Here is a 27,796-nt window from a genome sequence, read left to right on the forward strand (position 1 = left end):
TGCAGACCAGAGCAGCAGATGATGTATGCAGGAAGCAAAAACAAACTGGTGCAAACTGTTCAACTGACCAAGGTTTGTGAGCTGCTTCTAATGTTAGTACACAAATCTGTTGTGCCAAGTCATAATAAACCAGTACTGGGTTTTAACTGTTGCAACACTGTTATAAAATCTTTCATAGCTGCCAGACAAGTGGGCAAAATCTGATAAAATGCCACATTTTTTAAAAGTGATCTACTATATCTGATCTACACAGCTCGGTTCCCATGTTTCTGATAGACAACTCACAGATTTCCTAAATCTTACAGGATGCAAATTATTTCCATGTGTTGTATATGTGGATTATTACATTTGCGTGTTAAAGTATCAAATCCACCTGATATACTGAACAATACATGTTGAATGTGTGTTATTATTGGAAAAAAAGAACATGTAGATCATGGAAGCTTGGTTCTGAGTGTGACTAAATTCAGCAAAACTGGATGAATATGATGTTTCAGAATCATTTTTTATAAAGCAAAACATCACAAGTATTAAAAGAAAATTCTAAATCCCACTATTTTCTCTGTTTTATGTGTTTTTTTTTTCCTTCTTCTTTTCCCCCAGGTGTTCGAGATCAGAAACACAGAGGACCTAACAGAGGAATGGCTTAGAGAGAAACTTGGGTTCTTCCGCTAAAGCCTCCAACTCAGAGGTCTGGGATGTGAAGAGGATCCAGACTGCACAACATGCATTATCTCTTTGGGAGAGCACACCAGTTAATGTTTCCCTCTTCTGTGTACCAGACCCGATTTGAATAGTGTTTGCAGATAACATTCTGCACTCAGTTTTAAACCTCTTTGGTGAGGTTTACTGTATATGACAACTGAAAGTGCACCAGAAGGTTCAGACAATCACAGGACTGCTTTTCTGTGGCTGTCAACACCTGAAGCACTGTCTAAACCTGCCCCATGTGACGGCCTAAAACTGAAAACACTATTTGATGCAGGTCTGCGTTTATCTTCCTTACAGTCTCTCCGTGTGCCAGTTTGTGTCTGTTGAATTAACACTCCCATCGCTCTTCAAGTGGACAGAGATTAATAGTACTCATCTGCCCTTCCTAAGTGTGTTCATTTAAGGAGAATTTAGTGGTAGTAGTTTACACTCAACATTTTTTGCAACTCTGAACCTCCTGAGTTTCGCCCTTTATGTTTAATAATTTTTTATAATTTGAGGGAGTCTTACTTTTATATTTTTTTTTCTAGTGTACCTAGGGTAATGTAAGCATAACTTACATTTTATAGCATTAGTTTTGTTTTTTGTGTAAAAACCAAACTTCCTGCCGTAACATCTAAACAGTCACCACTACAATTGAGTTTTGTTTTAGTCAGTTTCTCCTTAAGTATTCATTTAAGGGCATTTTAAGTATACTTTAGTTAACAGCCTATAATCACTCCAGTCTACAAAAGACACTAACACTAGGACCATTTGACAAGAGGCACTTCTGATAGTTACAGTGTATATGATGTGTTGTACCTTCTCCTGTGCACATGATCAAGCTGGCAGAAGCCATGAAGTGGTGCTCATCACAGTCCGTTGTCGGATCACATTTTTTCATCTCTGTTTAGAGAAAAAAAAACAGCATGAATCATGGGTAAAACTGCATTCTGCCTTGGACCTGTTTATATGTTAGAGCAGTTTCACACTCCAGGAAGCAATTTTTCCACTGAAACATTCCAGACTGATCAATTTATACAACAAACCCCTGTCTCTTGTGATAGTCTTGAAAACACTGCACACAGGGTGCCATTACCTGCCCTCTTTTTAAATCGACTAGGCTTCTCTGTATAAGTGGGTTACTCTGTCTTTAGGGAGCTTGTTAGCTAACATTGTGCAATATAGCTATTACTGTTGTTAGTGTTTATGAACGTTGTGCTTAATTCTGACATAAAGCCACTTTGCTTCGTGGTGGTCACAGCTTTGAGAATGGCGCCTGTTGTACTTAATATTTTGATTTGGCAGGTGAAAGACTGGGCAGTTTTCTATGTCGTACAGGGTTTGACCAGTGTAGCTTTTTGAAGGCTGATTCTGATATTAGCATTGAATGTGCCAGCAGCTTAAATTTTGTGCCAATGTTTAATATGCAGTCTGTAAGTATTTTTACAGTGACACTTTTTTGTTGTGTTTGATCTGTTTTCTGTCATGTTGGGTTTGAAATTAAACACAAACAGGTTAAAAAGCCAAAATTCTCAGTTTTTGGCACTTTTCAAATCTAATGTGCTAGAGTATACAGTTAAAAAACCACATAAAGTGTGTCACTTTCCAAACAATTACAGACTGTGTTCTATGTATCTTGTTATTTCCATGCCCAAAAATGACATTTCTTCCTTGTTCCCTGAGGGAGGTCCTCTAAAACAGCATAGAGGGAGTAGCAGACTTAAACTTAGGAGCTCGTAACAGCAGGGTCACCAGTCCCAGGCAGTTGAAAGCTACAGAAAACTGAAAATACCCCAAATCTACAAAGAAAATAAAATTGTATTGCCAGTGCTACTGAGTGGTTTATAATACGTGACCGTTCCACTGGTGATGGATGACTCAAGTGGCAGATTTCTGATTCTTAATGAAAACCTGAAATCTGCTAAGTATATTGGTGTGGCCCTAACAGGCACACACGTGAGTTTCACATGTCCTCACATCAGTGTAGTCGCTTATTGAGAAGCTCCCACTTTGGAAATGGATAAGAAGGGAGTGTTGTGGCTGATTTAAAGCTGACAGCACAGGAAATCACCACATAATGTAAGATATCATGCTAAGTCTACCATACCAATGCCTTGCCTTGTGTTTTTGTCATATTTATGTCTGTTTTGAAAGACCATGAGGCCAAAATGAAAACATGACACAAATAAAAAATTGTGAAAAATATATAAGATGAACAAAAAGCTTTTTGGGGGGCTTTTTTTTTTACATTCTGATCTGTAAAGTCCAGGAACATTTTTTTTCTGTCAAAATATAATCCTGGTTATATTAAATAATAGAAACTAATAGTTATACTGAAGATGTGACTCAATTATATGTATACACAATCACACCATTTCATATAAATCATTTATTGATGCTAAATGTTAGACAGTTATATTTGATTTCCATGTCTGACAGGGTTAAATCCAACAGGAACAATGGGCTGTAACTGTAATCACTTGTTTTGCGAGTAATTCTAATGTTTGTACACATTGCAAGCTGTATGTCTACGTTTTATGACCCCAAGACCCACAGAAACCTTCAAATTTCATGAAATAATGTTAAAAAAATTCACAGTCAACATGAAATCTAATTCTGTTGACTGATGTATAAAGATTGTTTGGACAAGAGCATTACAGGCTAATGGTGTTTGTATTTAATTTGAAATATTTGCAGTGTACTGGTTTTGATGTGAATATATGAAAATGTTTAGATGTTATCTTGTTAAAAAATTCTTCTAAAATGTGGAGAGCTACTGTATAAGAAGTGCATGCTTTAATGTCAGTACAGTTCGAAAGAAATTTCTTAATTTGCTGTTTTGATGCATGCGTTCTTTCAGAGCAGAGGATTTGTATTAAATTATTAAGATAATTTGATTTGACTGATAACAGTCACATCTCAATCACCTCATCTCAGCTGCATTCTTATTCTTATCTAAAATATTTACGTACTGTTACGTACTTTCATGCAAATGGGATGTAGCAATGGTCTTGTATCAGATAATTTTCCGAGTACAAGGTCTGTTGGAATAAGAGCTCTCTTTTGTTTTGAGCCATGTATCTGGTTATGTCCTGTGGATCTAAGCTTGCTCTCCAATGTGGTGAACCTGTTATATATTTGGCCTTGTGAGTCTTTTTCTTTATCCTGCAGATGTGTTGTTCGGCTCTTGGTGTCTTAATACTTCTTTCCCTTTTAAGAAAAATGCCTGAAACATGTATCATAACCAGCTGCCTCATGGCATCAGTGAAGCCTGAGATATTTGTATTTTCCCATACTTTATAAAGTGTCTATTGTCCTGTTGTTCAAATAAAATGACAGTGATGTTTACCCCTGTTTTCAGGTGACTGCTGTTTTCAAACCGATAAACACTGTATGGTTGTGTGATGTGCACACAGTATTGATCATATTTGGTTTTGTCATATGCTGTTGCACAGAACACAGAGAGTCCAAATGGTAATGCAGTGTGCACATTATAAACTGCCAGCTAAGTGTAATTTGTAAGTACAGTAGATGGTTTAGTATTACAAGAAATGATATACAATGCTGATCAGTGGTGGAAGAAATACTCAAATTCTGTAGCTGGTAAAGGTGGAGCTAATTTTAGTTACGTTATATGCTTATAATTTAAAGTACTGCTAAGTAGCTTGTGAATTTCCTACCGATAATCAATACAGTCTTATGATTAGAGTGTATTTTGTTTTATTAGTCTGATTCTAGAAAGTTGCAAAAGTTATTAAATACATGTAATGCAGTAAAGAGTACAATATCTGCTCCTAAAATGTTGTGAAGTCGAAGTATAAAATAGCAAAAAATGAAAATATTCAAGTAGGCCATAGTACTTCAAATCTGTAATCAAGTAGCTTACTTGAGTAAATGTACTTAGTTACTTTCCACCACAGGTACTGTATGGCTCTCAAGACATCATCAAAAGGACAAACACCAGAGGAGAACAGTACTGAAGAAAATAGAAAAGAGGAAAGTGTAGTAACTCGTTTGAGAATAGGTCACACAAGTTTAAATTATACCCTGTATAAAATAGGTAAACACCCTACAGGTCTTTGTCCACACTGTAGAGCATGTCCTGTTCATATGCAGTGCTTATAATGAACAACATGCTTGAAACATAGCAGTATTGGAACAAAAGAAGATTACTAATATGTCAATAGAGATTCCTTTGGGCAACAATTGTAAGACAACATATAGAGTTGTTATTAGTTATTTGGCAGATATAGGGAATTTGGATAGAATTTAGTAGTTTATGCAGTTCTAAGAAGTTTTTTTGTAAATAGTATTCCTACGGCTCTATTAGCGTTCCACACTCAGCCCAGCAGGTGGCGGTAATGCACCTTAGGTTGGGTTGCAAGTCGCCAATAAACACCATAAGAAGAAGAGGTACTGAAGAAAACAAACGATGAAGGACTTAGATACCTCCAGAAGACGGCAGTAATGCGCCAGTAAGAGTATCTGCTAGTTAAACACTCGCCGAGGAAGAATTCACATTTTAAATCGGCTGCGAAGCTGCCTGCATCATCCGCCGATCGAGCCAAGAACCCACCATCAGAAGCAGAGGGAAAAATGGCGTTCACGTTCGCGGCCTTTTGTTATATGCTTACTCTGTTGCTCACGGCGGCGCTTATCTTCTTCGCTATCTGGCACGTAAGTACACATTTTAGACAACATTAGATATGACTGTCGGCCTGCCAGTTCAACAGCGCTGACACAAGTAGGTGAGCGATGAGGGTTTGCAAAGACCGGGCTGACGCTAGGCCAGCCTCGTAACGTTGACCACAAATCCTTGCCGATTTTAGGGTTTTACGTAGCTAACCGCCGATCGAGGCAACCTCTGGCTAAAATGTATCCAAGGTAACGTAGTTCCATAGTAACAACTGTGTGCTCAGTGAATGAATGGAACACACCCTACAATCGGCTAGGAGCTAACGTTAGCTAGCATTTAAACATCCAAACATTGCTGTATTTACACGTCCGTGTTAAAGTAAACTCTTTCCAAATGTTGTATTTTATGGTAAATGGACTGCACTTAATTAGCGCTATATAGCGCATTTTAGAGTCTATACATACGTAAGTGCTGCTTAGTTATAGTAAATGTCTGGGTGGCCAAACTATTAGTGTTTAGTTGGTAGCTAGCTAGCCCCACCGTGTGCCTCTCATGTAACTTATTGCATACACTCTATGTTATGTAATACAGTAGGAGACAATCACAGTCTGGGGCTAGCAGCTGTCTAGCTAGTTAGCAGCCTTGCGAGCTAACCTCCAATCGTGGAGCGACAAACGGCTCCGATGCTGCCGTAAGTAGTTGTCTTAATCTCTGCTAGTCACATATCTTACTTTTTATAGCGTCAGTTTCATGGTCAAAGTCAACATTAGCGGTGCAGATTATGAGGCTGTATGTAACGACGTGTCCATGACTCAAAAGTCGTGTCGTTAACGTAATGGCAGGAAATAAAAAATCATGTCTAGTGTACTTAAGAGTGTTAATGCTGGATAGCTCAATAAGCAATCTGGACATTAACAAAGCACAGGTGTTTTTTTTTGTTTGTTTGTTTTTTAAATTAGATCGACTTAATAATGGATTTATTTGTCGTTTTTCAAGCAAAAATAGTGGACAATATTTTCTAACTCCAGCTATTGCAAATGAGAGGATTTCCTGCTTTTATGTAATAAAATATTTTATGCCTTCTAGACATTGAAACAATACTTTTGAAGATATCATAGGTATATTTACATTTTTTGATGCTTCATAGACAAAACCATCTATTTAATTAGTTGCAGCCCTTCATTCTTAAATCTGCTGCTTTATGTTACTGTGAATTGTTTGGTCATACAAAACATCGACATTTTTCTAACATGTCACAGGTATTTTCACAATTTTCTAACTGGGTTAAAAGCTACCCAGTGTCATATTGCTTTTTTGCATGTTAATAAAATACACAATTCTGCTGTGCTGCTTTCTGGTCCTCTTGTTCCTCCAGATAATAGCATTTGATGAGCTGAAGACTGATTACAAGAATCCTATAGATCAGTGTAACACACTAAATCCGGTAAGTGACACCACAGTACCTGACAGTCCCTCTTTGACTGCATGTAGCTATGAAAGGATTTCATTTATTTTAGGTTAACTTTGTCCACCTCTCTTTTTTCAATCATTTCTCTGCACTGTTTTGCTAAATAACCTGCCTGTTATGAATTCAGTGATCTTGTCAGCTGTCAAACTCTAACACCTTTTGTTTTGTTTTTCCTAATCTGCTTTTTTTTTTTTTTTTAAACATCTTGTTAACGGCAAAAAGACAGTTGAAAAGGTCAAAAAGATTAAAAGAGTCAAAATTGCATTAAAGGTTTGTACCAATCTTTAAAATGCCCGCTCAGTTCAACTCAGTCTACAGTCTTGTCATTTTGCACGGGGAAGTGTTTGCAAATGTCTTTTCAGTTAACTAATCTCAGAGAAACATCCAGAGTTAATCTTGGGATTAGATGACATGCCACCTGTGCCTTTTGTTTCTTTTTAACTGTTGTCAGTTTTGTCTTTTTGAATCTTTATTTCTTGTGCATTTTTGACTGTTGTGGCGTTTAAGAATGTCATTCATTCTGCAAGTGCAGCTTTTTAAGATGTAAGCGTTTGTTAAAATACTGAATTTAGCTTTCGTCTTTTTGCATCTTATAAATTAACTAAGGCTTTGTTAAAATGCTCTGGAGGCATAGCGGCTATGGTGCTGTTGATCAGTCCTCTCAGATGAACTATCCAAAGTTATTGATAACTGATAAGGTGTAGCTGTTAACTGAAAAGACTTGCAAATGCTCAAAACATGCATGATCTTTATTACAAACTTTTTGTTTGCATATAGTATTATAGTAAATGGTACAGTAAAATCTTGGTACAGTCAAGTAACATGAGTTTGAGACATGACACCAGGCTTATATGCTGTCCTGACAGAGCTTTTACATGATGTAAAGAAAGATTACATAATTTGGTTTTTGTAGCTAAGCTGTGTATTATGGTCTTGAATCAGACCTAATAATACATACAGTCTGCAAGGAGGCGGCTGCAGTTTGCTTCAGCAATTAGCAGAACTCGGCTGCTGTGTATGAGTTCAGTCTTGGCACTGCCTGACCTCACCTGTGGTTCAGAGCAGATGGCTGCACAATCCCAACACTCTTGAGCTCAGCAATATTTTAGACCTTTGAGAGGATGGTAATTTCACTAGAAGTTATTGTAGCAAAAAGTACAGATCCCTCTCTTTAATCCATGATGCACGCCACAGTCCGATTTGCAGTTTTGACTATGCCAGTCTTTTTGCGTGTGCTCAGCTCAAGTTGGCACTTTTTTGTGCTATGATCAGTTTTGTATTTGGCAGCACAGTGCAGGATTTCACCACATTATAGCCCCCCAGCACCTCCCTCTTCTTACACACCCCTCACCTATCCATCTGTGGGCTGTTGGTTGCCCCCACCTCTACTGTTTGCTACTCTTGAATGCATGGCTTCCATGTGGTGCCTCCATCTGCCTTTGAACCCCACACCAGTCAACCTGAGGCAGGCTGGTGCTCACAGCATGGTCCTCCAGTGTGTTGCCTAGTCTGTCAGGTCTTATTTTTCACCCTGTTTGTGTTGCACATTGTCAGGTCGACATGCGATGAAGTATTGTCTATTTTACCTGCAGCACAAGGGCTTTGACATTTTTCTGCCTGATAGTGTGATGGCGGAGGCTTGTATGTTTATGTAAGACTATAGTTGAACTAAACCTCATAGTTGCATTTCATTCCTTTCCTCAACTTTCTGTGGAACTGACTCCATACTTTCACTTCCTCTTTGCCTTTGTGAATGTGTGTTTTGACTTCCATGTCACTATCTAGCCCATGCAGCTCTGCACCTGTTAATCAAGTCATTTGTGTAGACAGTTGAACTATTCTATATGTGACTTTAGACTGAGAGGCTCATCTAAACAGGGGAATTGCTGTTAAATTTGGATTCTGACATTTCCTTCGTTTGCTCTTTCAGCTGGTGCTGCCAGAGTATCTCATCCATTTCTTCTTCTGCGTGATGTTTTTCTGTGCAGCCGAATGGCTCACCCTCTGTCTCAACATACCACTACTGGCTTATCATGTATGGAGGTGAGTGTCTGACAAGAAGGAATCCACTGGCTTTTCTTTCATCTGTATTACTAAACACCCTGTTCTCCTACTCAACACAACTGACACTTGAACACGATGTGTAATATGACTTCTGCCACTGTGATGCAGGTATATGACCAGGCCTGTGATGAGTGGTCCAGGACTCTACGACCCAACAACCATCATGAATGCTGACATTCTGGCGTACTGTCAAAAAGAAGGCTGGTGCAAACTGGCTTTCTACCTCCTGTCATTCTTCTACTATCTCTATGGGTACACATTTATTTTTCCTATCTTATTTCTCGACATTGTTGTGGTATTGAAATAAGAAAACTGATCCTGTGTAAACTAAAAATCTAAAAAAAAAAAAAAAAACAGTACAACATTTAGGGAAACTGGATTATTCACTTTCTTGCCAGTTGAGTTGGATCAGATACCACATTTGCTTGTTAATATGAACTCTTAGCTTTGTTTGGCATAAAGGCTGGAAATGGAGAAAGTTGGACTGGTTCTGTCCAAAAGTAACAGTCCACCTACCAGCATCTCTAGAGCTCACTGATTAACACGGCTTGTTTGTTTCATCTGCAAAGTGCAAAACAAGTTGTGGTTTTACAAGAGGTTGTAATTGTCAAGAGCAAAATCATTTGGAAAATGTTCTTGTATAGCACTCGTAGGCGCTTTACAATATTTCCCATTCACCCATCGGGAGCAGCTAGGGGTTCAGTGTCTTGCTCAACAACACATGGACCGAACTACCAAATCTATGATTAGGGGACAATCCATTCTACCTCCTGAGCCACAACATTCAACACTTAAAATGTTTCATTTTTACACTGATATTCATATAAACCCAATAGAAGAGACTGTGTTAGAGCTTTGAAGGAGCTGGTCAGTGAATTTTGTGACTGTTGGACTGGCTGGCAGTTTCCCTTTTATGCAGCCTTTATGCTAAACCAATTCTCTCCTGGTTATAGCTTCATATTTCCTGTGAAGATGCGAGTGGTATTGATCGGCTCAGCAGGACAGGGAATAAGCCCATGTTCAGACTGGTTTCAAAGGTGGGGGGAACATAGCCCTCTCTATTCATTTTAATGGGGGATTGCATTGACCGCAGTGGCTTCTGGCAAAATGAAGCAGCCCCATGTGGTGGAAAAGTTGGATCTGGTTCAACCTTTAGAGGGTGACATCCTTCGGCAAAGGCACTGCATTGACCAATCTCATACCGGGGCAGTCGGAATGTGGACACCCACGGGAAGAAAACTGTTTACACAGCAGGGAGTTGCGTTTTACCGCACATAGTCTGAACGCCCGCTAAGTGTACCTTACAAAGTGTTGAATTATTCCTTTAATTGTAGCTATATCTTCAATTATGCATCTAATTTTAACAAACTACACAAATGTAAAACCAGCCTGATTTATTATTGCAAAACATGTACTCATTTGTTCCTCTGTCTATTTAAACAGGATGATCTATGTTCTTGTGAGCTCTTAAAGTGGACGATGGAGAAGGACCTGCATGTACAGTAGATGACCAGACACTACAGTAGTAGTGCTGGAACACTGGACCTGCTGGAGACCACAGAAACGCATTTCAAGCAGAAGAACTCGAACTGTTGTACGCAGCACAGAGTGTCAAACACCTAGCCCGTTTTAATAGAACAACTTGGTCGCAGTGTTCCTCTCACAGTGCTGTAGTTTAAATTTTACAGAAAATAAGGACTTTTTCCTTTTATTTTTAAATGGTGTGATTTTCAAATTTTTTTTTTTTCCTCCATCTTGGTTCTCAACTAAAGTGTATTCACAAACTAGGTAGAGATTTTCAGGTGTGCATTTATCTGTGAGACTAAGCTGTGTGCTGAACTGCATTAGCTTTTTCTGTGAATTCGATTCTGGGCTTTGTGACTCGTTGCCATCTTGAAAACAAAGTGCAAACCTGATTCGGTTCTTGCCTACATGGGTAAATGTCTTCAAATAAACATTTTGGGACTGAAAATACAGGGCTGAAGTACATAGGTTATCACTTAATGAGATGTGTTGCACAGGGACAACAGTCTGGTTGTTGCTACATCTGTTTCCATATGTCTTCTTTAATTCTTGCTGAAATATTTTAGCTTTATGTGTGAATCCAGAATACAAAGTGACGTGTGACCTGTTTCGCTGTGGACTTGAAACTATCGATAAACTCAAAGGTAGACTCAACCGCACAAGAATATATTCAACTTTATTATTCTCTTTCTGCATTTGAGCTTTGCTAGGAAACTGCCGCTGTGCCATACTATTCAATGTACCTTTTGAAATTATACTTTTGTCACTGTGCATTTTGCTCATTTCAACAACAAATATGCCACATTGGTAGGAACTCCAGTGTTAATTTATTCAATGTTTTTAATTTAGCTTTTTGTCTCTGGGATATCAAGCACTCCTTGCAGTGACAAAGGTTTTTAGAGGCAAGGCCATTACACTTTTCCAGAAGCACTAGAACATATTTATTCCAATTTTAAAACGACTGTCACACGCAGTTAAACCTTTCATGTATCCGATCTTGTGTCACATCTACAAAATGAGTTTATTTGCATCTAAATAAACAATCCTACTGTTAATACGGGCTGGATTATTGTAATTGTACTTAAATGTTTTTCCTACTACTTTCCTTTAAGGTTTTCCTGATGTGAAAGGGAAACGTGTTAACCTTTTCTGAATGTACATAACAGCTATATATTCAAAATCTGTTCTATTACTAGTAAAAAGCATCAAGATGACTTTCTATTCAACCTATATTTTACTAATTTGATCATTTAAGATGCTATAATTGAGTCAATCATGACATGGTCAGCATTAGACATGACAACTGGATTTGTGCAGGTCCTCAAAGTCTAAAAAGTTTTAAAATGCCTTAAACAGTTGTGATAGGTCTTGAAAATGATCATGTTTAGGCTAATTTTTGATGCAAACTAGCATTAAAAATTGGTCTAAACTTCAGTTGCATTTTGGGGAAAATGATTGTTTCAGTTGCACGAACCTGAATATTTAAGGCCCACAGGTGCAACGTTGAACATACTTGTTTCAGTCGCACAAACCTGAATATTTTCAAGGCCCACAGGTGCAACGTTGAACATAAGCTTACATTTCACTAATGTGCAGGTCCACAGTGAAGCACAAAATCAAGACTTCACAAGCAGCAAATACACTTTCAGATAACCCCCATTTAAATTGGGTTGAACACACACTTCTGTAAAAGCAGCACAAATAACAGCTTCCAACACCTCACAGTTTGATCTCCATTACTTTCATAAAGGGAGGATTGACTGCAGGACTATGAAATAAGAGGGTATAGACAGTGTCTTATGAAAGTCAATCATGGCTTTACTAAAATAGCTGGGAGTTCAGAAGCTCCCACACTGTTTTAATTTACATTTAATGCCAAGCAGCATTATTTATGACACTTTTAAATAAATTAATGTAAAATGATTTTTAAGTCATTTATTTGATAACAAGGACACATAGCTATAAAAGTATTCTTTTAAAGTGCAATCAGAGAGTACAATTATATCATACGCACACACACAAATGAAGCAGTTTTGTGTGAAAAGCTCAGCATGTTCAGAAGAAGAGGAGCGGAGCAGTGATCACCGCGATACCGATCGCTCTGCAGAGACCCGTCTGCTCTCCTGGTACGCCGAGTACCTTTCCCGAAACTCGTGGAGGAAGTTGTATTGCTGTGGAAAAGGGAAATTAAGTTAACATCTGTTATTGAACTACTGAAGCACAAAATTAAGACTTCACAAGCAGCAAATACACTTTTTAAAACACAGTACAGGTGGTTGTGCATGTTGTAGCCCAGTAACTAAAAACAGACACTTCACTAATTTTTGCAATGAGCTTGATTGTGGATTTCCAACTAACTTTCACTATTCAAAGACCATGTGACAAAGCTCTCCTTCAGTCCACTCTAAGACCTGTCTTAGCACGTTTCTCACTAGGATCATCCACGTCAATATAGTGACAACCTCCGTTTTGTCAAAAATATTTCCTCACTACATAAAAGTGTCTGGACAGATGTGTGAAGACTGGTTGGCTGATGGGGCTAAACATGTAAATACACCTACAGATTCACAGAGGAAGAAGCCATCTCTCACCTTCACTGTCTGTATCGCTCCTCCTCCTCGGTGCTCCCTGAGGATTTCGATGGCTTTGTTTGCCGTCATTGTTATAGAGAACTGAAGCAGCAGACAGGCGGCGACTGAACAGCAGGATATATGATACAGTCAAGTAATTTTAAAAGGTTTGACCTTTTAACATAAAATGACATACTGTCTTTAAGATCACAGGGAAAGAACACGAATGTTGTGACTTGACAGAACACAGAGCAACATTCAGAGTAAAAGCAGAATATTCTTACTTAATGCAGAGCGTCCCAGGCCTCCGTAACAGCTTTAGGGGAGGGGGGGGGAAAAGTGCAAAATACCATGAAATGCACGATTAAACGCTGAAAGCAAATGTTTCAGTTGTGAAATGACAAGTCCCAGCAATAACTGGGGGAAAATAGATGCCTGTTGAAATAAACTTAAAGGTTTTAAGATGCAAATGTTTGCAAATACTTCAGATATTAAAAGCACAATGGGTTTAATCGGCATAGAAAGTATGGCCGTATCAGTGTCAGTTTTTTTACTTCACGTTTACAAGGTTAAACTCACTCATATGTTAGGCAGAACGAGTACAACCAGTTTCCTCCTGTTGCCAGGTGAGCTGCTTCATCAGCTCACCTGGGGATCCCAGAGCCGCTCTGGGGCCTTAGAGCAGCAGCGTTTTTATAAAGCGACACACGAACCACTGATCTTCCTTTCAGGCTGCTGTCAGTGCAGTAGCTCTGTTTACATGGGCCTATTTTAATTCACCAACACTGAGAATAAGAGCTCAGTCAGAATAAAAGTCTTCCCCTTTCACATTCCTGCGACTGTATATTGCTGCCACCGTAAGAGTTTGTCATAGAACGTTTCATTTTTAACAACAGCTAGACATTTTTCATGCAGAAGTGCCAAGCAAGTGCCATTTTCAGGATCTCAAATATAAAGATCTCCTTTTCTGTGTTTAATATTACTGTACCGATGGTCAGAGCCATCAGTTGAGTTGGCACTGCAGATGGCTGCCTTGGTTCTGTACCAGAAACAAGTAACATACTTGGCCAAATAAAGGTGATTAAAGTCTTTTTGTCATGGTGGCAGCAGTACGCTACCATATAATCTAATAACTTGCTATGTAAACACTTAATTTCATGTGTCCTTTTTTTTTTGTTACTAAAAGTTTATTTATGAACCCTTTCTCAATTATTGCAGCATTTTTCCAGAAAAACTACCTTCTGTTGAACACTTTAGTTTCTATAATGGAAACAAATGTGCTCTATTATATTAAAAACACCAGAACCTAAAACCAGGAAAATAAGTTTCACCATCAACAGCCACCTGAGAGTTAATATGTTAAGAGTTTTTGGAGAACACACCATGTAGAAAAACAAACCTTGCTGTTTTTGTTATACTGCTTCCCTTTCCTTCACATGACGATTGCTACATCTCTGTGTGGCACCAGTTTGAGAACGCCTGGTTTCCTTCATTTGTATGTTCTTCTTTTTAACAGTGATGCAACAGTTTTATAGCTGTGTTTTAAAATGTGACTCTCAGTTTGATGGATGATTTCACTCACTGGATCACCGTCCTCCTGTTGTTCTCGAGGCTGACCTGCAGCTCCTCCAGGATCTGGCAGCACTGCTCCAGCTCAGGCGCGTCTCCGTCAGGGAAGGGCATGTGGTGAACTGTGAAGCCTTGCTGCTGGTATACCTCCAGCAGTGAGGGAACCCTGTACTTGTTGAGTTCCCCTCTGGTGCAGAAAACAAACACGTCCTGCACCCCCTGGTTCTGGAGCTCCTCTGTCGCCAGGAAGAACAGCCGAGATGTAAGACAGCAAAGCATTTTCAAACAGCTGCCAAACAATTAAACTTTCTGCAGTGCTGAACAGAAAACTCACTTTGACATCTATGTACATTTGCAGGTACATAAGTGTTAAATTTGACAGATTTTAATAAAAAAAAAAAAAAAAATCAAATCCAATCATGTTTTAATTTCGTCATTATGGGTTGTTGCGTGTAGATTTATGGGCAAAAATGTCAGTTTTATACGTTTAAAATGAAATCTAACAGTAAAATTGTGCAAAAGGTGAAGGGGTCTGACTACTTTCTGAAACCACTGTACCATCAATAATTATTGGCTAAATGTGGATTCATTTCTGTTAAAACATACCATATATAATGCACTCTGAACATTTCATAGTCAAAACTTACACATTGCAAAATGAAGTGATCAGTGAAACATCTTGCAGCATTTACATTGTCAGTGTCAGAAAATTGTTGATTTTTTTTTTTAAATACACACAGTCCAACCCCCAAATGTGTGAAAAAACTGAAATTTTTGAAGTAAAACCTAAAACCACTTGCTAATTAGATCAGTCTGGTAACATGAACCACTTCCAGAGCATTTGGTTTGATCATCAAAAAGGATCAAGGTTGTCTTACCAACATCTCTTTGCAGACTCCTGCGAATATCTCTGTATTTGCAACCTGAAGTCAGATGAAGCTAATTTTTACATTGATACTGTACACGAAACCTTACAGCAAGAGAACAGCAGCAACATGCAGTGTGTAAAATGAAGAAGTACAAATTTACCTGGTAGTGCACATATCCCAAGAAACTGTGAGCACTCCACTATGGACAGAGGTAACCTTAAAGCCAGCCAAGACAAAATATATCAACATAGTGATGCACGTTTTACATTTCTAGATAGAAAACAATGATTCTTCAAAAGATCCATGCAGCTTCGGGGCCCAAGACAAAAATAGAACTGCTGAAGCTAACCAGGAGATGTGGAAGGGATTCAGTTGCTCCTCCCCGACCTCCTCTTCTTCAGATGAGGAGTCAAACTCACTGGTCCTCATGACTTCAGCCCTCCGAGACTATAGAAACCGTAACAGAGACACAAATGTCCGACATCCTGAGATGACTTTTGTTGTGATTTGGTACTATACAAATAAATTTGAATTGAATTTACTTGCACTTTCAGAGATCAAAGTCCACTCTGCAGCTGGGGGGAAAACTACTTTTTCTAACTTACATTTTTCTGTTTAGTAGACTTGTGCTGTTTTGGAGAAAGGGAATTTACTTTGCTTGTGTTTTTCTATCAAAGTAGTGACTTTTTTCATTAGGTAAACTCCAGTTAACCTCACAGTAAAATGTGCACCATGGTGGCAGGTTATGTTAAACTTTAAATACAGGGCTTTTACTTGTAACAGAGCATATGGATATTACTACTTTCTTAAGTCATGAATAAATGTACTTCGTCCAGCACCGGCTCTAAATCAGGTTAAAACAGATGACAGGTGTGGTCCATTAAATAAGATAGGCTACTCACCAGCCTACAAACTACGAATAAACCACGTTATAGTCTGGCTTCTATTTTGCCTTCTTTATCCAATAGCTACTCTAATGACAACATATAATTTGACATTAATGCCAGAATTAAAGATAACGCCTATGAATGTTGCTAATGCTAGCTTACTTAAGATTAGCACTGCAGCTCCTGTCAGACCGAAGCAAAACATGAGGGAACTGAAGACAAACCTATATCTAACCGTTACCAGAAAAGAATAAGTTGTGTTTTAATACCACAGAGATCAATATATGTAGCTAAAAATTCAATACAATTATGAAGTTTTATTATTCCACACCAGTCTCAACCTGCTCCTGTCGACTGTTTTGACAACTCCGAAGCTGTTGCTTCGATTTGAAAAGCCTATTAGGAAAGTAGCCAATCAGAGTAAAGTACTAGCCATTAATCACACCCACTTCCGGAAATAAACATTTGTACTTCTGGTGTGCGCTCGCCTTCTCTTGAATCATACAGACGGAGCTAATTTTTAAATTGCAAAACAGTTGCAGAGTCAATAAAATTAAAAGAGATGGACATATATACAATAGTTATATCTAATAAAGCATACAATCCCAGCAAATGTCTTAATTTTTAAATAAACTAACAAAAGTAAGGAAGTTATGGTAAGAAATCTTTCAGTACTCTTTGCTTGTGCATAAGCGTAAAGATTTTTTCCCATTAGGCTACAACAAATAAACTATTTGCTGCTGTCTGTTAAAAAGCACACATCTGATATTTTATTTATAGAATAATATAATGGTCGGAATCACATATGACCACAGATGCACAACAATAAGGCACGTTGCTGTAACTATCTTTCTTTCTTTGCTGTAACTAACTCTATTAAAGCAGTATTTCCATGAGGACATAACCTGCAGGACATCTGCTGTTGGCGCAGAGCAGCCACAGCGCAACACGAGCTGCCGCTTTCAAACACAGCAAATGACTGAAACCAAGTTTTCACACAGGAGACAAGAAACTGCCAAAATTTGTTGTCTCTGCATCTTTTAAAATGTCTGTACCGAAGAGCTTTAAGTGAGGTAAGTTTCTTCTGGCTTTCTTGTGTCTTTTGCTTCAGCAGTAACTCACTGAGTAAGATATTTGGAGGATTCTTCTATATCTGGGCATCTCCAACACTTTTTTATTATGTTTGGAAATACTACCACATGTTTTTAAGTAGAACGTCTACTGTATATTATAGTCTTGCAACCTACAATAAAAACGTGATTTCCAACATATTTTGATTCCAGAATATTGAAATTGCCCCGGGAAATGTATTACTAATCTCTTTAAAAGTGATTTTATATTGTTTATTTGCAGTGTAAAATGTGAGGCTATTACTTTTAACATATTTCAGTTTTTGCTGATCTGTGCCTGTCCTTCTGTTATAAGGAGGATCTTGGCTCCTGCAGTCACTTCGCCTGCAGGGCTGAGCTCTTTGGCTGGCTTGTCACTTCCTTAGCAGAGGGGCTGCTGGCAGGGGCAACATCTGAGCTAGAACCATAAACAAATAAGGATATATACAAAAGTTATTCAGTGGGTTAGAAATGTCATTTAAGCTCATGTGAACCATTTAGTGGCTTTAATATGCCAGTAGAAAGAATAAATAATGGCAGAATTAGCATTTTTGTGCTTAAAATCATAACTACTCAAAGCAAACCTCATGCAAATATTTAGTTTTTGCATGTTTCTTATTGTCTCTGTGAGCTTTTGGTTAGAAAGAGGTTAAGGATTCACATTACTGAGAGAAAAACAGGTTGACCTCTCTGCTTTGTTCCCATTGTGTATCTTCAACACTATCTGATCTACCTTTGGAGGTTAGAGTGAACACGGTTTTTCTCTTTGCAAACATCAGCTTTCTGATTGCTAGAAAACCCAAAACAGTCATATAAGCTGTAGAATTATGCACATTAATCAGCGTTTGCAAACAGGCTTGTTTGTGTCTCTCTCTCCGTGCAGATCATGAAGCCTCAAGAGACAGAGCTCGTCAGTGAAATCTCCAAGGTATTCTGTACCTTCACTTATTGGCCAACATGGCTTTGTTAAAAACACAGTTCACTTTAAATTTTTAACTCATATTATTTACAAAATTTGCAGGAGATGCAAAATAAAACCCATCTCATGTGCAACAGAGTGTCAGACGTTCAGCTGATGCTCCTCTCCACTGCAGCTGAAACTGAAAACAACAAAGATTATTATTGTTATGTCATGTTGGTAAATCTGATGTTTGACTTATGTGGTACCCGCGCTGTCCCATCAGTTACAATGCATGGTCTCAGAACTGAAGACGGGTTTCGCCAGCGCTCTCCTGGAGCTCAGCCAGATCCAGCATGGAGACACGTTCCTGAGGGAGGAGCTGGAGGACAACAGGAGGAGCTGTCAGAAAAAGACTCTTCATCTGGAGGCTCTGGTCGAGTCGTTGAGGGTGAGACTCAGACCATTCCAACTAGTCAGACAAACTACACACAGTAACTCAGGAAGAAAAACATACAGCCACATAAACAGCTCAAAGGAAACAACACTGGAACAACCTTCGACTGCAGGGATTTCCCATCCATAACAGATTTTACTCAGCATAAAATATGATACTTACTTTGTTGCAGACAGTAAAGCTACATTTATTCCCAATGCTTTGTCATCCTGCAGGAAGAACTTGGTGTGATGCGGTGTCAGATCTTGCAGCTGTACAGCAACAGACAGAGACCTCAGCAGGATGAAAGGAGCTCCACAGCAAAACAGAGGGGAAGGTAAAACATAAAAACCACAGTTTGATATGAATCCAAATTATTACAACCACCATGTCTTATTACATAATACATCCCAAATTGTATGAAATGTGTTAAATGGGCCATTTAAATAGCAATATGTTTAAATTTGATATGTTTTTACTTTAAATAAGTATAGATGATTAGTAGATTTGGTTATAAATAAAAGTGCAAACATTAAAGAAATATGTGTTTGAAAGTTGCTGTAAATACCAAATAATGTGCAGGAGTAAACAGACAAACATTAAGAAAAATGCTGAAAGTCATTCTGGATTTAAAGCTCATTTCTTATTTATGTGTTAGGTTCTTATGGGCCACCACACTGCTTTGTGCCATAGAGGCCTGAGGCTGTAAAGAAACTGGACAGATTTCAGTCAAATCAAACTCAATGGCATATAAACTAAGATGCAATATAGAAGCAGATCACCTCTTCTTGTTTGTTTGAACTGTTAAAAATCACTTATAAACAAGCCTGTTACCACCTGGATATACCAAGAAGGTGGCAATAACACAGGTGTAGTGACACCGAACACCTACATGGTACGGTATACCACATCACATCAACATATTTATACCAAGTTTATTGTTACCATCTGTCCACTGCTGTGCAGCAGTGATCCAGCAGAGCCGGCCGGTGCACAGAGTCACAGTGACTGTTCGCTTGCTCCACTCGCATGTGTGTCAAGAGGAAAACTGCTCCTCCACTGTTTCCTGCAGGGCCTCAAAGCAGGACTGAGCGAAGGCACAGGTGAGCTCACACACCACTGTGTTACACTGTGGGAGGGATCAACATCTGTCACACTGCTATAAAAACAGTTTGCTTTTTGCAGGTGTTTACAGTCAACTGCTACAACAGCGATTCAGCCACATAGTGAGAATGTTAAACATTTTACCTTTGCTACTTTCAACAGCCAGTGTCAGGAGAAGAAGCTGGTTTCAGCTGTTTGTATCTAGAAGGAGCCATTCGGAAGGAATTTGTTTACTTTTACTGGAACAAGCCACAGTTAGAGTTTTAACTGTTGCATCAGCCTGAGAAGTGAGAATCAGCATGGGTGAACACACACGCTTACAAAAATGTTTTGACAGATAACTGAAGGCGAGGACAGTTTCCCCTGAGCTGTCTGACGGGCTGCTGCTCTCCAAGACACAATTGTCCTGAGTTGCCATGTTAACTGAATCAAACTCTTTTGCTGGCCACTGTTCAGTACCTTGATAAAAAAGCACTTCACCAGCAGTTGTTGGCCTTTTATTTCAGTCCCCATCAGCCTGGATATAAAGTGCAACCTAATACAAAATGTCATAGTATTTGTTGAAATATAAACAATACAGGGTAAAGGCCCATCCATGTAGCTTAATGTTATCTTTATTTTTGCACAGATGCACGACATCAGGTGGCGATGCAACTTCTGCATTCTGAGTGGGAGTATGTTTCAACCTTAAACCAGCTATACGACAAATACAAGACGCTACCAGCTCATCCAGTGACTGTGGAGCCATAGTAAGTGCAAAACAGATTATATGCAGGTGGCTCTCAGACTAGTTAAAAGGGGAAAACACCAGCATTTCTGAATGGCTAAAATCTTCCTGCAATAAAAAGGAAGAAAATAAAGGCAAATTTTACATCTGATCACACAAAAGGGTAAATGTTTAGTGTATTAAATCTTTAGTAAAACCTACAGAGGCAGAAATGGAAGTCACCACCGGTGGCAGCACTACCGTACAGCTATTACTGTAACCGTAATAAACAAGAATCAGTAACATTTACTAGTCAGTAGTACTTTTCATTTAATGTTGAAATTGTGTGGTAATATTTTACTATAAGTGTAATTGTTTTTCTTTGATTTAGTCAGACATACCTGATGTTTGTGGAGCAGCTGTTACAGCGACACCTGCTCTTCAGAAACTCCCTGCAGGAGCGACTGTCTGCTGAACACTGGAAGTCTCTGGTTGGAGACATTCTGGTGCAGCTCATTGGTCAAAACGATGTACGTTTTTTCTTTTGTACCTTTTATGATTTCGACCCATCCCACCGAACACTGAGGGACACGGTGTTTATTCTAATCTGGGTTGTTCAGACAGCATTTTCAGATACATACCTTGGATACATGACTACCCTGGCATCAGTCCTCTCACTGGAGTTCAGCAGACTGAACCATCCTGAAAAAGGCCACAAAATGCAGGTATTTCAAGTGATACAGCATTACCATTATTCACTCATGATAGACAGGTAGGCATGATGGGTTTTTGGATCTGATGTTACAGAGTGGCCAGATGGAGAGAGATGAGATGAAACTGCTCTCCCTGCTGCTGGCACCTGTCTCTCGTATACACAGCTACCTGAGTCACATTCAGGTGAGTCAGCAGCCACATAAGATGTGACCACTGACGGTATATACGTTCGACTTGGCATCACCACCTCCCTCCATTACGCAAAAGTGAGGCCAAAATATCCTGAATACGGCGGCTGCCATCTTTCTTTTTGGCAACAAGATTCTGCACAGTGGTGACCAGAAGTTGAGTGACAGCAGTGAATGGCCAATCAAAGCTGTCAAATCAGCTCAAATACCCCTCGTATCAACGAATAACTTATTAAAAACAACCTTAACAGAAAAATGACCACCTGTACACACATCAGCATGATAATATCTACAAAAAACCCCCCAACATTAGTGATCTGTGGGAAAAATTAATTTGTACTTGTACTTTAGTTTAGTTTTTAGCTTGGGTCAGGTCCCATCCACTAACAGCTCAGTGACCATGTAGCAACCTACATGGAGTATATAACCTGTACTGCAGCCAACCACCAGGGGGCGATCGACTTGTGGTGGCTTCACCAGTGAGTTGTCACACAGCCCATCTTTTATTCAGTCAGTGGATGTGACACTGGGTCAGCATGAATCCCAAAGTTATGGATGTTGATCTGAAGGGTGGGACAACATCTGAAATACACAACAAAATGATTCTAATCAGAAAATAAAACTCATCTCTCTCTAGAACCTACTGCAGTGGACTGGTAAAGAGCATCCTGACTGCAGCCTCCTTCTGGGCACTGAGCGAGCACTGAGGAGCATTTTATCTCACTGTCATTTGATCCTGGAGGAAGATGTTCGATGGGAGGAAGAAGAAAGAGCTGGACAAAGGTCAGAGCATCATCTGATTTTCATGCCTCTGGCATATACTATTAGGTAGTAGTCCCCATAGGCGTCAAATAAATCCAGTCCTCTGTCACAAATTTCTATTAAATGGCGTGTTTGGGCTAATTAATAAATTCACAGTTTAAACTTGTATTAATCCTCTGCATGAACAGCAGCTGCTCCAATGCTGTGGCTGGTGAATCCTCTGTAAACTGCTGCACAAGGAGCCAACAGAGCAGAGAGGAGTCCGACTCTGCTGCCCAGAGGTGAGTGTCACCATCTGCTGGCCTCAGAGGACACAGCAGACAGAACAACACCTGCAGGAAAAATGCTCCCAGAGACATTTGCATGCAATAATGTTGGAGCCTGATCGGAGTTGTTTTTTTTTTGTTTTTTTTATATTTCAGCACAAGCATTTCAAATCCCAGTAGCATCCATTCATTTCAGTACAACATGGAATTCTACACTTGAGCATCGTGCACTTTGATTTTTGCCAAATGTTCAGTTATTATTGTGTGACAGGACTAATGTACATCTACAGTAACACTTGCAAAGTGTGCTCGCAGCAGCTAACTGCTAACTAAATGTTAATTTTTAAGAAGCTTAATGTAGAATAACATAAATAAAGAGTACTGGCCCATAACTTACAGATACTAACAGTACCTGTGTCAATGCACTGCAGATTGTTCCCCCTGCCTTCATGCCGCTGCCCCTCACACTGCCAGTTGATGTCCTGGTATAATAATCTCCTCTCTCCTCTTAGAGACAATCAGCAGGCTGCTAACCTCACCAATGAGGTGGACAGCCGCCACTCGGTGCATCTAGAGTGCTGGTCCTGTAGCCCAGCGAGGAGGAAGGGCTGTGGAAGAGACCAGACCATTCTGACCCCGCTGGCCAATGACTGTGGACACGCCTACTGCTCCCTCCTCACCCTGGAGGCTGCACGATCGGGAGAGAACAGAGAATCAGGTCAGGGCACCTTCAGCCAGCCCATAGGGAAAGGCACCACTGAGATGGAGGCACCTCACAGGAACAACAACCTTGAGGACTTTGAGACAGACCCTGACGACAACTCGGCCTTTGACTACTCCTCTGTCACCTCCTGCAGCCCTGATGGCACACTCCGCAGGGAGATAATGGGCAGCCCCAGTGGGGAGGATGAAGAGGAGGACAGCCAGGTGCCGGTACTGTTAAAGCCCTCGTACAGACAGCAGCAGCAGCAGTCCAGAGAAGAGCCCAAAGAGAGGACTGTGTGTCTGAGGTGGCAGATTCCCAGATTAACACCTCATCCTCCACTGAGAAACACCGCAGGGCCGTGTGTGAACGGTCCAACTCCGTGTCTCATCAGCTCCTACGGGAAGAGACTGGTCAGCGTCAGGAAAGGGTCACCTCCTCTTCATCCACAAAGTGCCTTCAGGCCCATCTGGGATGACCCGACCATACAGGTGCAGTAGTAGCGATACTGGCCCAAAACCTAAGTATATATTCAGTATACAGTCATATATGACAGAGGAAGACATTAAATCCTCACATATTAATAGCTGGAAGCTTCAAAATGTTCTGTATATTTGCTTCAGAAATGATCAAAAATCTTCATCAACTGCAAAAGATTATTTTTTTTCTGTCAAATGACAAATCCATGCAACTCACTACAAAATTTTACATCTTGTCTATACGATTTGCTCCACAGTATGTATCTGACCTGCTTATAAACATGACATTTTGCTTGTGTTTCCGATACCTTAATTTCCTGACACTGCAGTCTTCAGTTTTCTCATTAACACTCAAACCTGCTCTGTATCCACTTCACTTCACGGACCAGGCTGATTCTGCTCCAGAGAAAGACAATAGACAAGGCTTCATACCGATTCAGGCGTCAGCAAGGGAGAGCTTTCAGAATTTCAATCCAAGCAGAGAAAATCTGAGGTGAGAGCCTTCATCAAGTTGAATTACGACTGATGACGCTTAACTCAGTTTGCAGGTAGGATGAAACTGTGATGGTCTGAACGCTCAGTGAAGGGCATGTAGTTCCACTGAGCGCTAAGAGATGGATTTGATCAGTGAGATTACTTTTACCTGTTGCATTTCTGAGCTTGTCATCCCTCTGTCTCTTCAGATCAGGCCTGGCTCAGCAGAGAGGAAACCATGCAGCAGTCATGGGCAGTGGAGGATTGTGGGATGACAGTGAGGACAGCGAAGGACCCTGCAGCACTGTTTAACCCCTGCCGCCCTCCTCAGACACAAGTGAAACATAACACAAAAAGTTACAACCAAAACTGTGACAAGATCTTTAGTAACATTACTGGTGTTTTAACTGTAAATATGAAGCTAAGCTACAGCTAGCCAGTTAGCTTTAGTCTGGACACAGATATTCTGGCTGTAGTATAGTATCAAAATACACATACCAGCTCCTCCAAAGCTCACCAATGAACATGTCTTTGTTTAATTTGTACTAAGGTGCACTATTTACACACAGTAGGCTACTCTTAGACTGAGGGTAGGTGCTTCCCTTGCTTTCAGTCTTTCTGCTAAGCTAAGCTAACATGCTGGCTGTAGAGGTCATGGTAAGTTTTCAAAATAAATAAAAGTAATATCAGTTTTCTCATCTAACGCCGCATCAGAAGGCAAACGCATACATTTCCAAAAATGTAACTTGGGTCCAACGCCTGAGGGAAGCTGGATTTATGGCAACATAAAAAAAAAACAAAAAAAAAAGAGAAACGAGTTGTTCAGTACAAAATAAGACTGAGTGATTTATTAATCTCATCAAGACTATTAATACAAAGCAGTTAAAAGGCCACATACCATCAAATAAACCAACTGCTGGATCAAGCTGTTACAGTGCCACCGGAGGAAAAGCTGTTATTCTGAATGGGCTGGAATTTAAGAATTAAACCCAGAAAACAAAAAGGAAAAATTAACCTCACCAATACTGACTTGGGAAATGGACAGAATACGAGCGAAGACATTGAAGTTATCTGACTTCAGCTGTCCATAAAAAAAAATCCTATCAACACTTCCCTTTCATCTCTAGTTTGACCAGAGGTTTAATCATCCATCATCAGCTGCACAAAACGCAGTGAGGAGGACGAGGAGGAGCAGGGCTCTGTGTTTTCAGAGCAAAGAGTGATTTTTTTAAAAAATCTGCTGAGATCCAGCTTGTGGTCATCAGACACCCCCATATGTTCCTGTGTCTTTTCTAAACACCGAGGGGTTCAGAGTGAGGTTGTAGACTCGTGTTTTTCTGCCCTGATCCATGTAGAAAGTTGAGTTTAACAGTTGCACAGGACCACTGCATTTACAAATGTGACCTATAACAACTGTGGCTCATCAACAGTACAGCCTAAAGTGCACAAAGTGTGTTTTTCAGAAAAAAAGGTTCCAATTCTTCGCGATGCTCAAATACTTGCAACTGTTCATCCGTATGTCTGGATTTATGCACCTGCAACTTTAACACAATTCCAACTCTCTGTTTAATGAGCGTTAGCATCAAAACGTCTTTGAAAAGGTAATTAGTAGGATGTAGAAAGTGAAGCACATGTCCAAGTGCTTGGCATATTCAACTATCATTTTTTTCTTTGCATTTAAAACAGGTACGGGGCAGGGAAGGAAAAAAAATGGCTTTCCTCAGTTAATACTCCCAGTGTTTCATCTGGAGATTGTCTGTAAAGTTAGTGAGTGACCTGTTTTTAGTTTGTTTGTTTTTTTTATCCGACTGTAGCAGCATTGGATTATTATGCAATATTTGACTGAACAGATGCGGATGAGGGTACAATACAACAAGGAAAAAAAAAACTTGTCACTTTATACAAATTATTTAGTTAGTGTATACATGTTATATGTACACAGTATCCACAAACATGTACAATTTCATAGTGTATAGCTTTGTTCTAAACATTACATAGGCAACTTTATTTTTTAGCATTTTAGACACCATTTGCTTATTTCTGTAAAGTAGAAAACAAAATAAAAGGCACATCTGAGCATGATGCATGGATTATTTCAGTCTTTCCAAAGTGAAACAAAACCGTTTCAAGCAGAAACAAAGAAGAAGACAAAGTTCAGTTATAAAGTTCCTGTTTTTTGTGGATGTTCAGGCATTTGGAGCAGCCACTGGGGGAACTGACCCAGCTTTGGCTGGAGGTTACGTGCTTCCAGTGCTGGGTTTCAATACCGATGAAGAAAAGTTGGTCACGAGAAGAGCACAGTGTCAGACAGCAGTACACGTTCATAAGGGGATCGGTTAAGACATCAGCTTTTGAAGAGTTGGAGAGAGAAACCCTCATTTCTCTCTTCGTCCTGGATTGGTGCTGCTTGCACTCCCTCCGTCACGTACTGCAGAGTGACTTTAATAGTCTAACTGAAACCTGCTGACCTTCCCAAGCTCGCTGTGCAAATGGAGTGTTCTCGGCTCTCATTTTCCCATGCGGGGCCGAGAGGGCTGGAGCCTGGGGTCAGAGGTCACTACTGTTGGATTTTTAAAGGCAACATGTTGTGGCTGTGGAGGGGCCTGTCTCCAGACAGAAAACAGTCAGGTTACAGTCACAGTGTACAGTTGAGATACAAGGTGGGGGATTCATTGTCGCCTCCAGTTTGTTTCTTTTAATGTCATGTGTTAAAAAAAAATCCCTTATCCCCCTGCATAAAATAAGACTTTGGCAACTGTTTCTTTTCAGTTAGTATGAAACACAAGTCAATGGAAACGTCTGCCGCTCACACCCACCACAAAGGAGCTACAGTTACCATTGGGGAGGTTCTAACAATCTGTGAGCTGCAGCATGAATCCAGATGATGTCAATGCCCAGAGAAACAAAGCACGACAGTTGAGGCTACGGAGTCCAAAGTCCCTTATTCTCCCCACCCTGGTGATGTGGGAGTGGGCCGAGTTAGGGGTGTGAGAACTTTTATCAGCAGCGGATGGTCGCCGCTCTGATCAGAACAAACAGACACAAACACTCAGCTCCATGTTGTTTATTAGCTGGCACACCGGTGTGGGTTTCTCATTGGCACAGAGAGTTTGTGATGAAGGCGGAGCTACTGATCCCCTGAGAGGCACAGTGGGGGTGTGACTGGTCGATGCAGAGGGCGGGTGTGTGGAGTTATGAGTGTGTGGAGCTGTGTTCTTCTTTCCGATCAGTAGCTTTAGGTCCACTGTGTCGTAGTTTGCAGGAGACATTTTGTATTTCAGGATCACCTCTTGGTGGTTAAAAAACGTATAGCGGAGCAGACTCACTGGCTGCCATCAGTGTTCTCCACCAATGAGAGGCTTTGTAGTGGGGCCTGCAGTAGCTCCCTTTTGTACGTCTTTGGTGGGAGTTTGGGCTGCTGTGAGCTGGAGTTGTGGCGTGGGGGCACAGGTGGAGCAGTGATTGGAACCGGTAGAGGGCAGAGGCTGTTCTGGCTGGCGCTGAGGAAGCAGCTCCGCCTGGGGACCCGAGGCGATGGTGTGCTGGGCGGTGTGTTTGGGGAGTTGGGGGAGCTGTTGAAGTCCCAGTGGTATCGGCCCACAGGGGAAGGCTGCAGGTTGAGAGGGTAGTTGATGAAGATTTCTGGGGGCCGCTGGGGCACCGGAGGTGGCGTGTCG

The 27,796-nt window shown here is 40.2% G+C and overlaps 5 protein-coding genes across 10 annotated transcripts in view; 3 read left to right on the top strand and 2 right to left on the bottom strand.

Annotated features, from left to right (window-relative positions):
- Nucleotides 1-2,640, top strand: part of gmfb (glia maturation factor, beta) — a 6,375-nt gene extending 3,735 nt beyond the window's left edge. The window contains exons 6-7 of the mRNA XM_020622972.1: nucleotides 1-72; nucleotides 604-2,640. Coding sequence (XP_020478628.1) covers nucleotides 1-72; nucleotides 604-675 — 144 coding nt within the window. The 3' untranslated portion in view covers nucleotides 676-2,640. The remainder of the gene's footprint in view (nucleotides 73-603) is intronic.
- A 2,471-nt stretch (nucleotides 2,641-5,111) lies between these two features.
- On the top strand, nucleotides 5,112-11,440 carry cnih1 (cornichon family member 1). Its single transcript, XM_020622971.1, has 5 exons — nucleotides 5,112-5,370; nucleotides 6,705-6,773; nucleotides 8,728-8,840; nucleotides 8,970-9,113; nucleotides 10,305-11,440. The coding sequence occupies exons 1-5, from the start codon at nucleotides 5,290-5,292 to the stop codon at nucleotides 10,330-10,332; spliced, it is 435 nt and encodes a 144-aa protein (XP_020478627.1). The 5' UTR covers nucleotides 5,112-5,289; the 3' UTR covers nucleotides 10,333-11,440.
- Nucleotides 11,441-12,305: 865 nt separating this feature from the next.
- cdkn3 (cyclin dependent kinase inhibitor 3) lies at nucleotides 12,306-16,712 on the bottom strand. 4 transcript variants are annotated; one of them, XM_020622961.1, is made up of 8 exons: nucleotides 16,621-16,712; nucleotides 15,743-15,840; nucleotides 15,554-15,609; nucleotides 15,403-15,447; nucleotides 14,538-14,760; nucleotides 13,240-13,271; nucleotides 12,977-13,080; nucleotides 12,306-12,556 (listed from the first exon to the last, which is right to left on the bottom strand). In XM_020622961.1, the coding sequence occupies exons 2-8, from the start codon at nucleotides 15,820-15,822 to the stop codon at nucleotides 12,467-12,469; spliced, it is 630 nt and encodes a 209-aa protein (XP_020478617.1). In that variant the 5' UTR covers nucleotides 15,823-15,840; nucleotides 16,621-16,712; the 3' UTR covers nucleotides 12,306-12,466. The 4 variants fall into 4 exon arrangements, with proteins under 4 accessions (XP_020478617.1, XP_020478619.1, XP_020478621.1 ...); XM_020622963.1 differs by lacking the exon at nucleotides 16,621-16,712 and adding an exon at nucleotides 16,443-16,603; XM_020622965.1 differs by lacking the exon at nucleotides 16,621-16,712 and adding an exon at nucleotides 16,296-16,371.
- A 480-nt stretch (nucleotides 16,713-17,192) lies between these two features.
- LOC109973390 (rho guanine nucleotide exchange factor 33) lies at nucleotides 17,193-25,347 on the top strand. 3 transcript variants are annotated; one of them, XM_020622935.1, is made up of 14 exons: nucleotides 17,193-17,353; nucleotides 18,273-18,317; nucleotides 18,574-18,738; nucleotides 18,960-19,060; nucleotides 19,690-19,826; nucleotides 20,456-20,576; nucleotides 20,925-21,063; nucleotides 21,154-21,258; nucleotides 21,341-21,430; nucleotides 22,073-22,218; nucleotides 22,386-22,478; nucleotides 22,976-23,657; nucleotides 24,035-24,138; nucleotides 24,329-25,347. In XM_020622935.1, the coding sequence occupies exons 2-14, from the start codon at nucleotides 18,276-18,278 to the stop codon at nucleotides 24,429-24,431; spliced, it is 2,028 nt and encodes a 675-aa protein (XP_020478591.1). In that variant the 5' UTR covers nucleotides 17,193-17,353; nucleotides 18,273-18,275; the 3' UTR covers nucleotides 24,432-25,347. The 3 variants fall into 3 exon arrangements, with proteins under 3 accessions (XP_020478591.1, XP_020478592.1, XP_020478593.1); XM_020622936.1 differs by having other exon boundaries at nucleotides 22,389-22,478; XM_020622937.1 differs by having other exon boundaries at nucleotides 19,693-19,826.
- Nucleotides 25,348-26,888: 1,541 nt separating this feature from the next.
- The window catches only part of sos2 (son of sevenless homolog 2 (Drosophila)), a 33,635-nt gene continuing 32,727 nt past the window's right edge, over nucleotides 26,889-27,796 (bottom strand). Inside the window, 1 exon segment of the mRNA XM_020622915.1 lies at nucleotides 26,889-27,796. This exon segment is cut by the window's right edge and continues 64 nt beyond it. Within this exon segment, the coding sequence (XP_020478571.1) occupies nucleotides 27,442-27,796 (355 nt within the window). The 3' untranslated portion in view covers nucleotides 26,889-27,441.

Source organism: Monopterus albus, unplaced genomic scaffold (genome assembly GCF_001952655.1).
Source record: "Monopterus albus unplaced genomic scaffold, M_albus_1.0 scaffold290.1, whole genome shotgun sequence".
Taxonomy (NCBI): Eukaryota; Metazoa; Chordata; class Actinopteri; order Synbranchiformes; family Synbranchidae; genus Monopterus; species Monopterus albus.

Bases quoted from the DNA above. Each gene is read 5' to 3' on its own strand.
- LOC109973390 (XM_020622935.1), top strand. From the start codon at position 18,276: ATGAAGCCTCAAGAGACAGAGCTCGTCAGTGAAATCTCCAAG. The intron at 18,318-18,573 runs GTATTCTGTACC...CTGTCCCATCAG, and splicing joins TCGTCAGTGAAATCTCCAAG to TTACAATGCATGGTCTCAGA. The intron at 21,064-21,153 runs GTACGTTTTTTC...TGGGTTGTTCAG, and splicing joins AGCTCATTGGTCAAAACGAT to ACAGCATTTTCAGATACATA.
- cdkn3 (XM_020622961.1), bottom strand. From the start codon at position 15,822: ATGAGGACCAGTGAGTTTGACTCCTCATCTGAAGAAGAGGAGGTCGGG. The intron at 15,610-15,742 runs GTTAGCTTCAGC...GCTGGCTTTAAG, and splicing joins AATCCCTTCCACATCTCCTG to GTTACCTCTGTCCATAGTGG. The intron at 14,761-15,402 runs GTAAGACAACCT...TCCTGGCGACAG, and splicing joins GAGTCTGCAAAGAGATGTTG to AGGAGCTCCAGAACCAGGGG.
- cnih1 (XM_020622971.1), top strand. From the start codon at position 5,290: ATGGCGTTCACGTTCGCGGCCTTTTGTTATATGCTTACTCTGTTGCTC. The intron at 6,774-8,727 runs GTAAGTGACACC...TTGCTCTTTCAG, and splicing joins AGTGTAACACACTAAATCCG to CTGGTGCTGCCAGAGTATCT. The intron at 8,841-8,969 runs GTGAGTGTCTGA...ACTGTGATGCAG, and splicing joins CTGGCTTATCATGTATGGAG to GTATATGACCAGGCCTGTGA.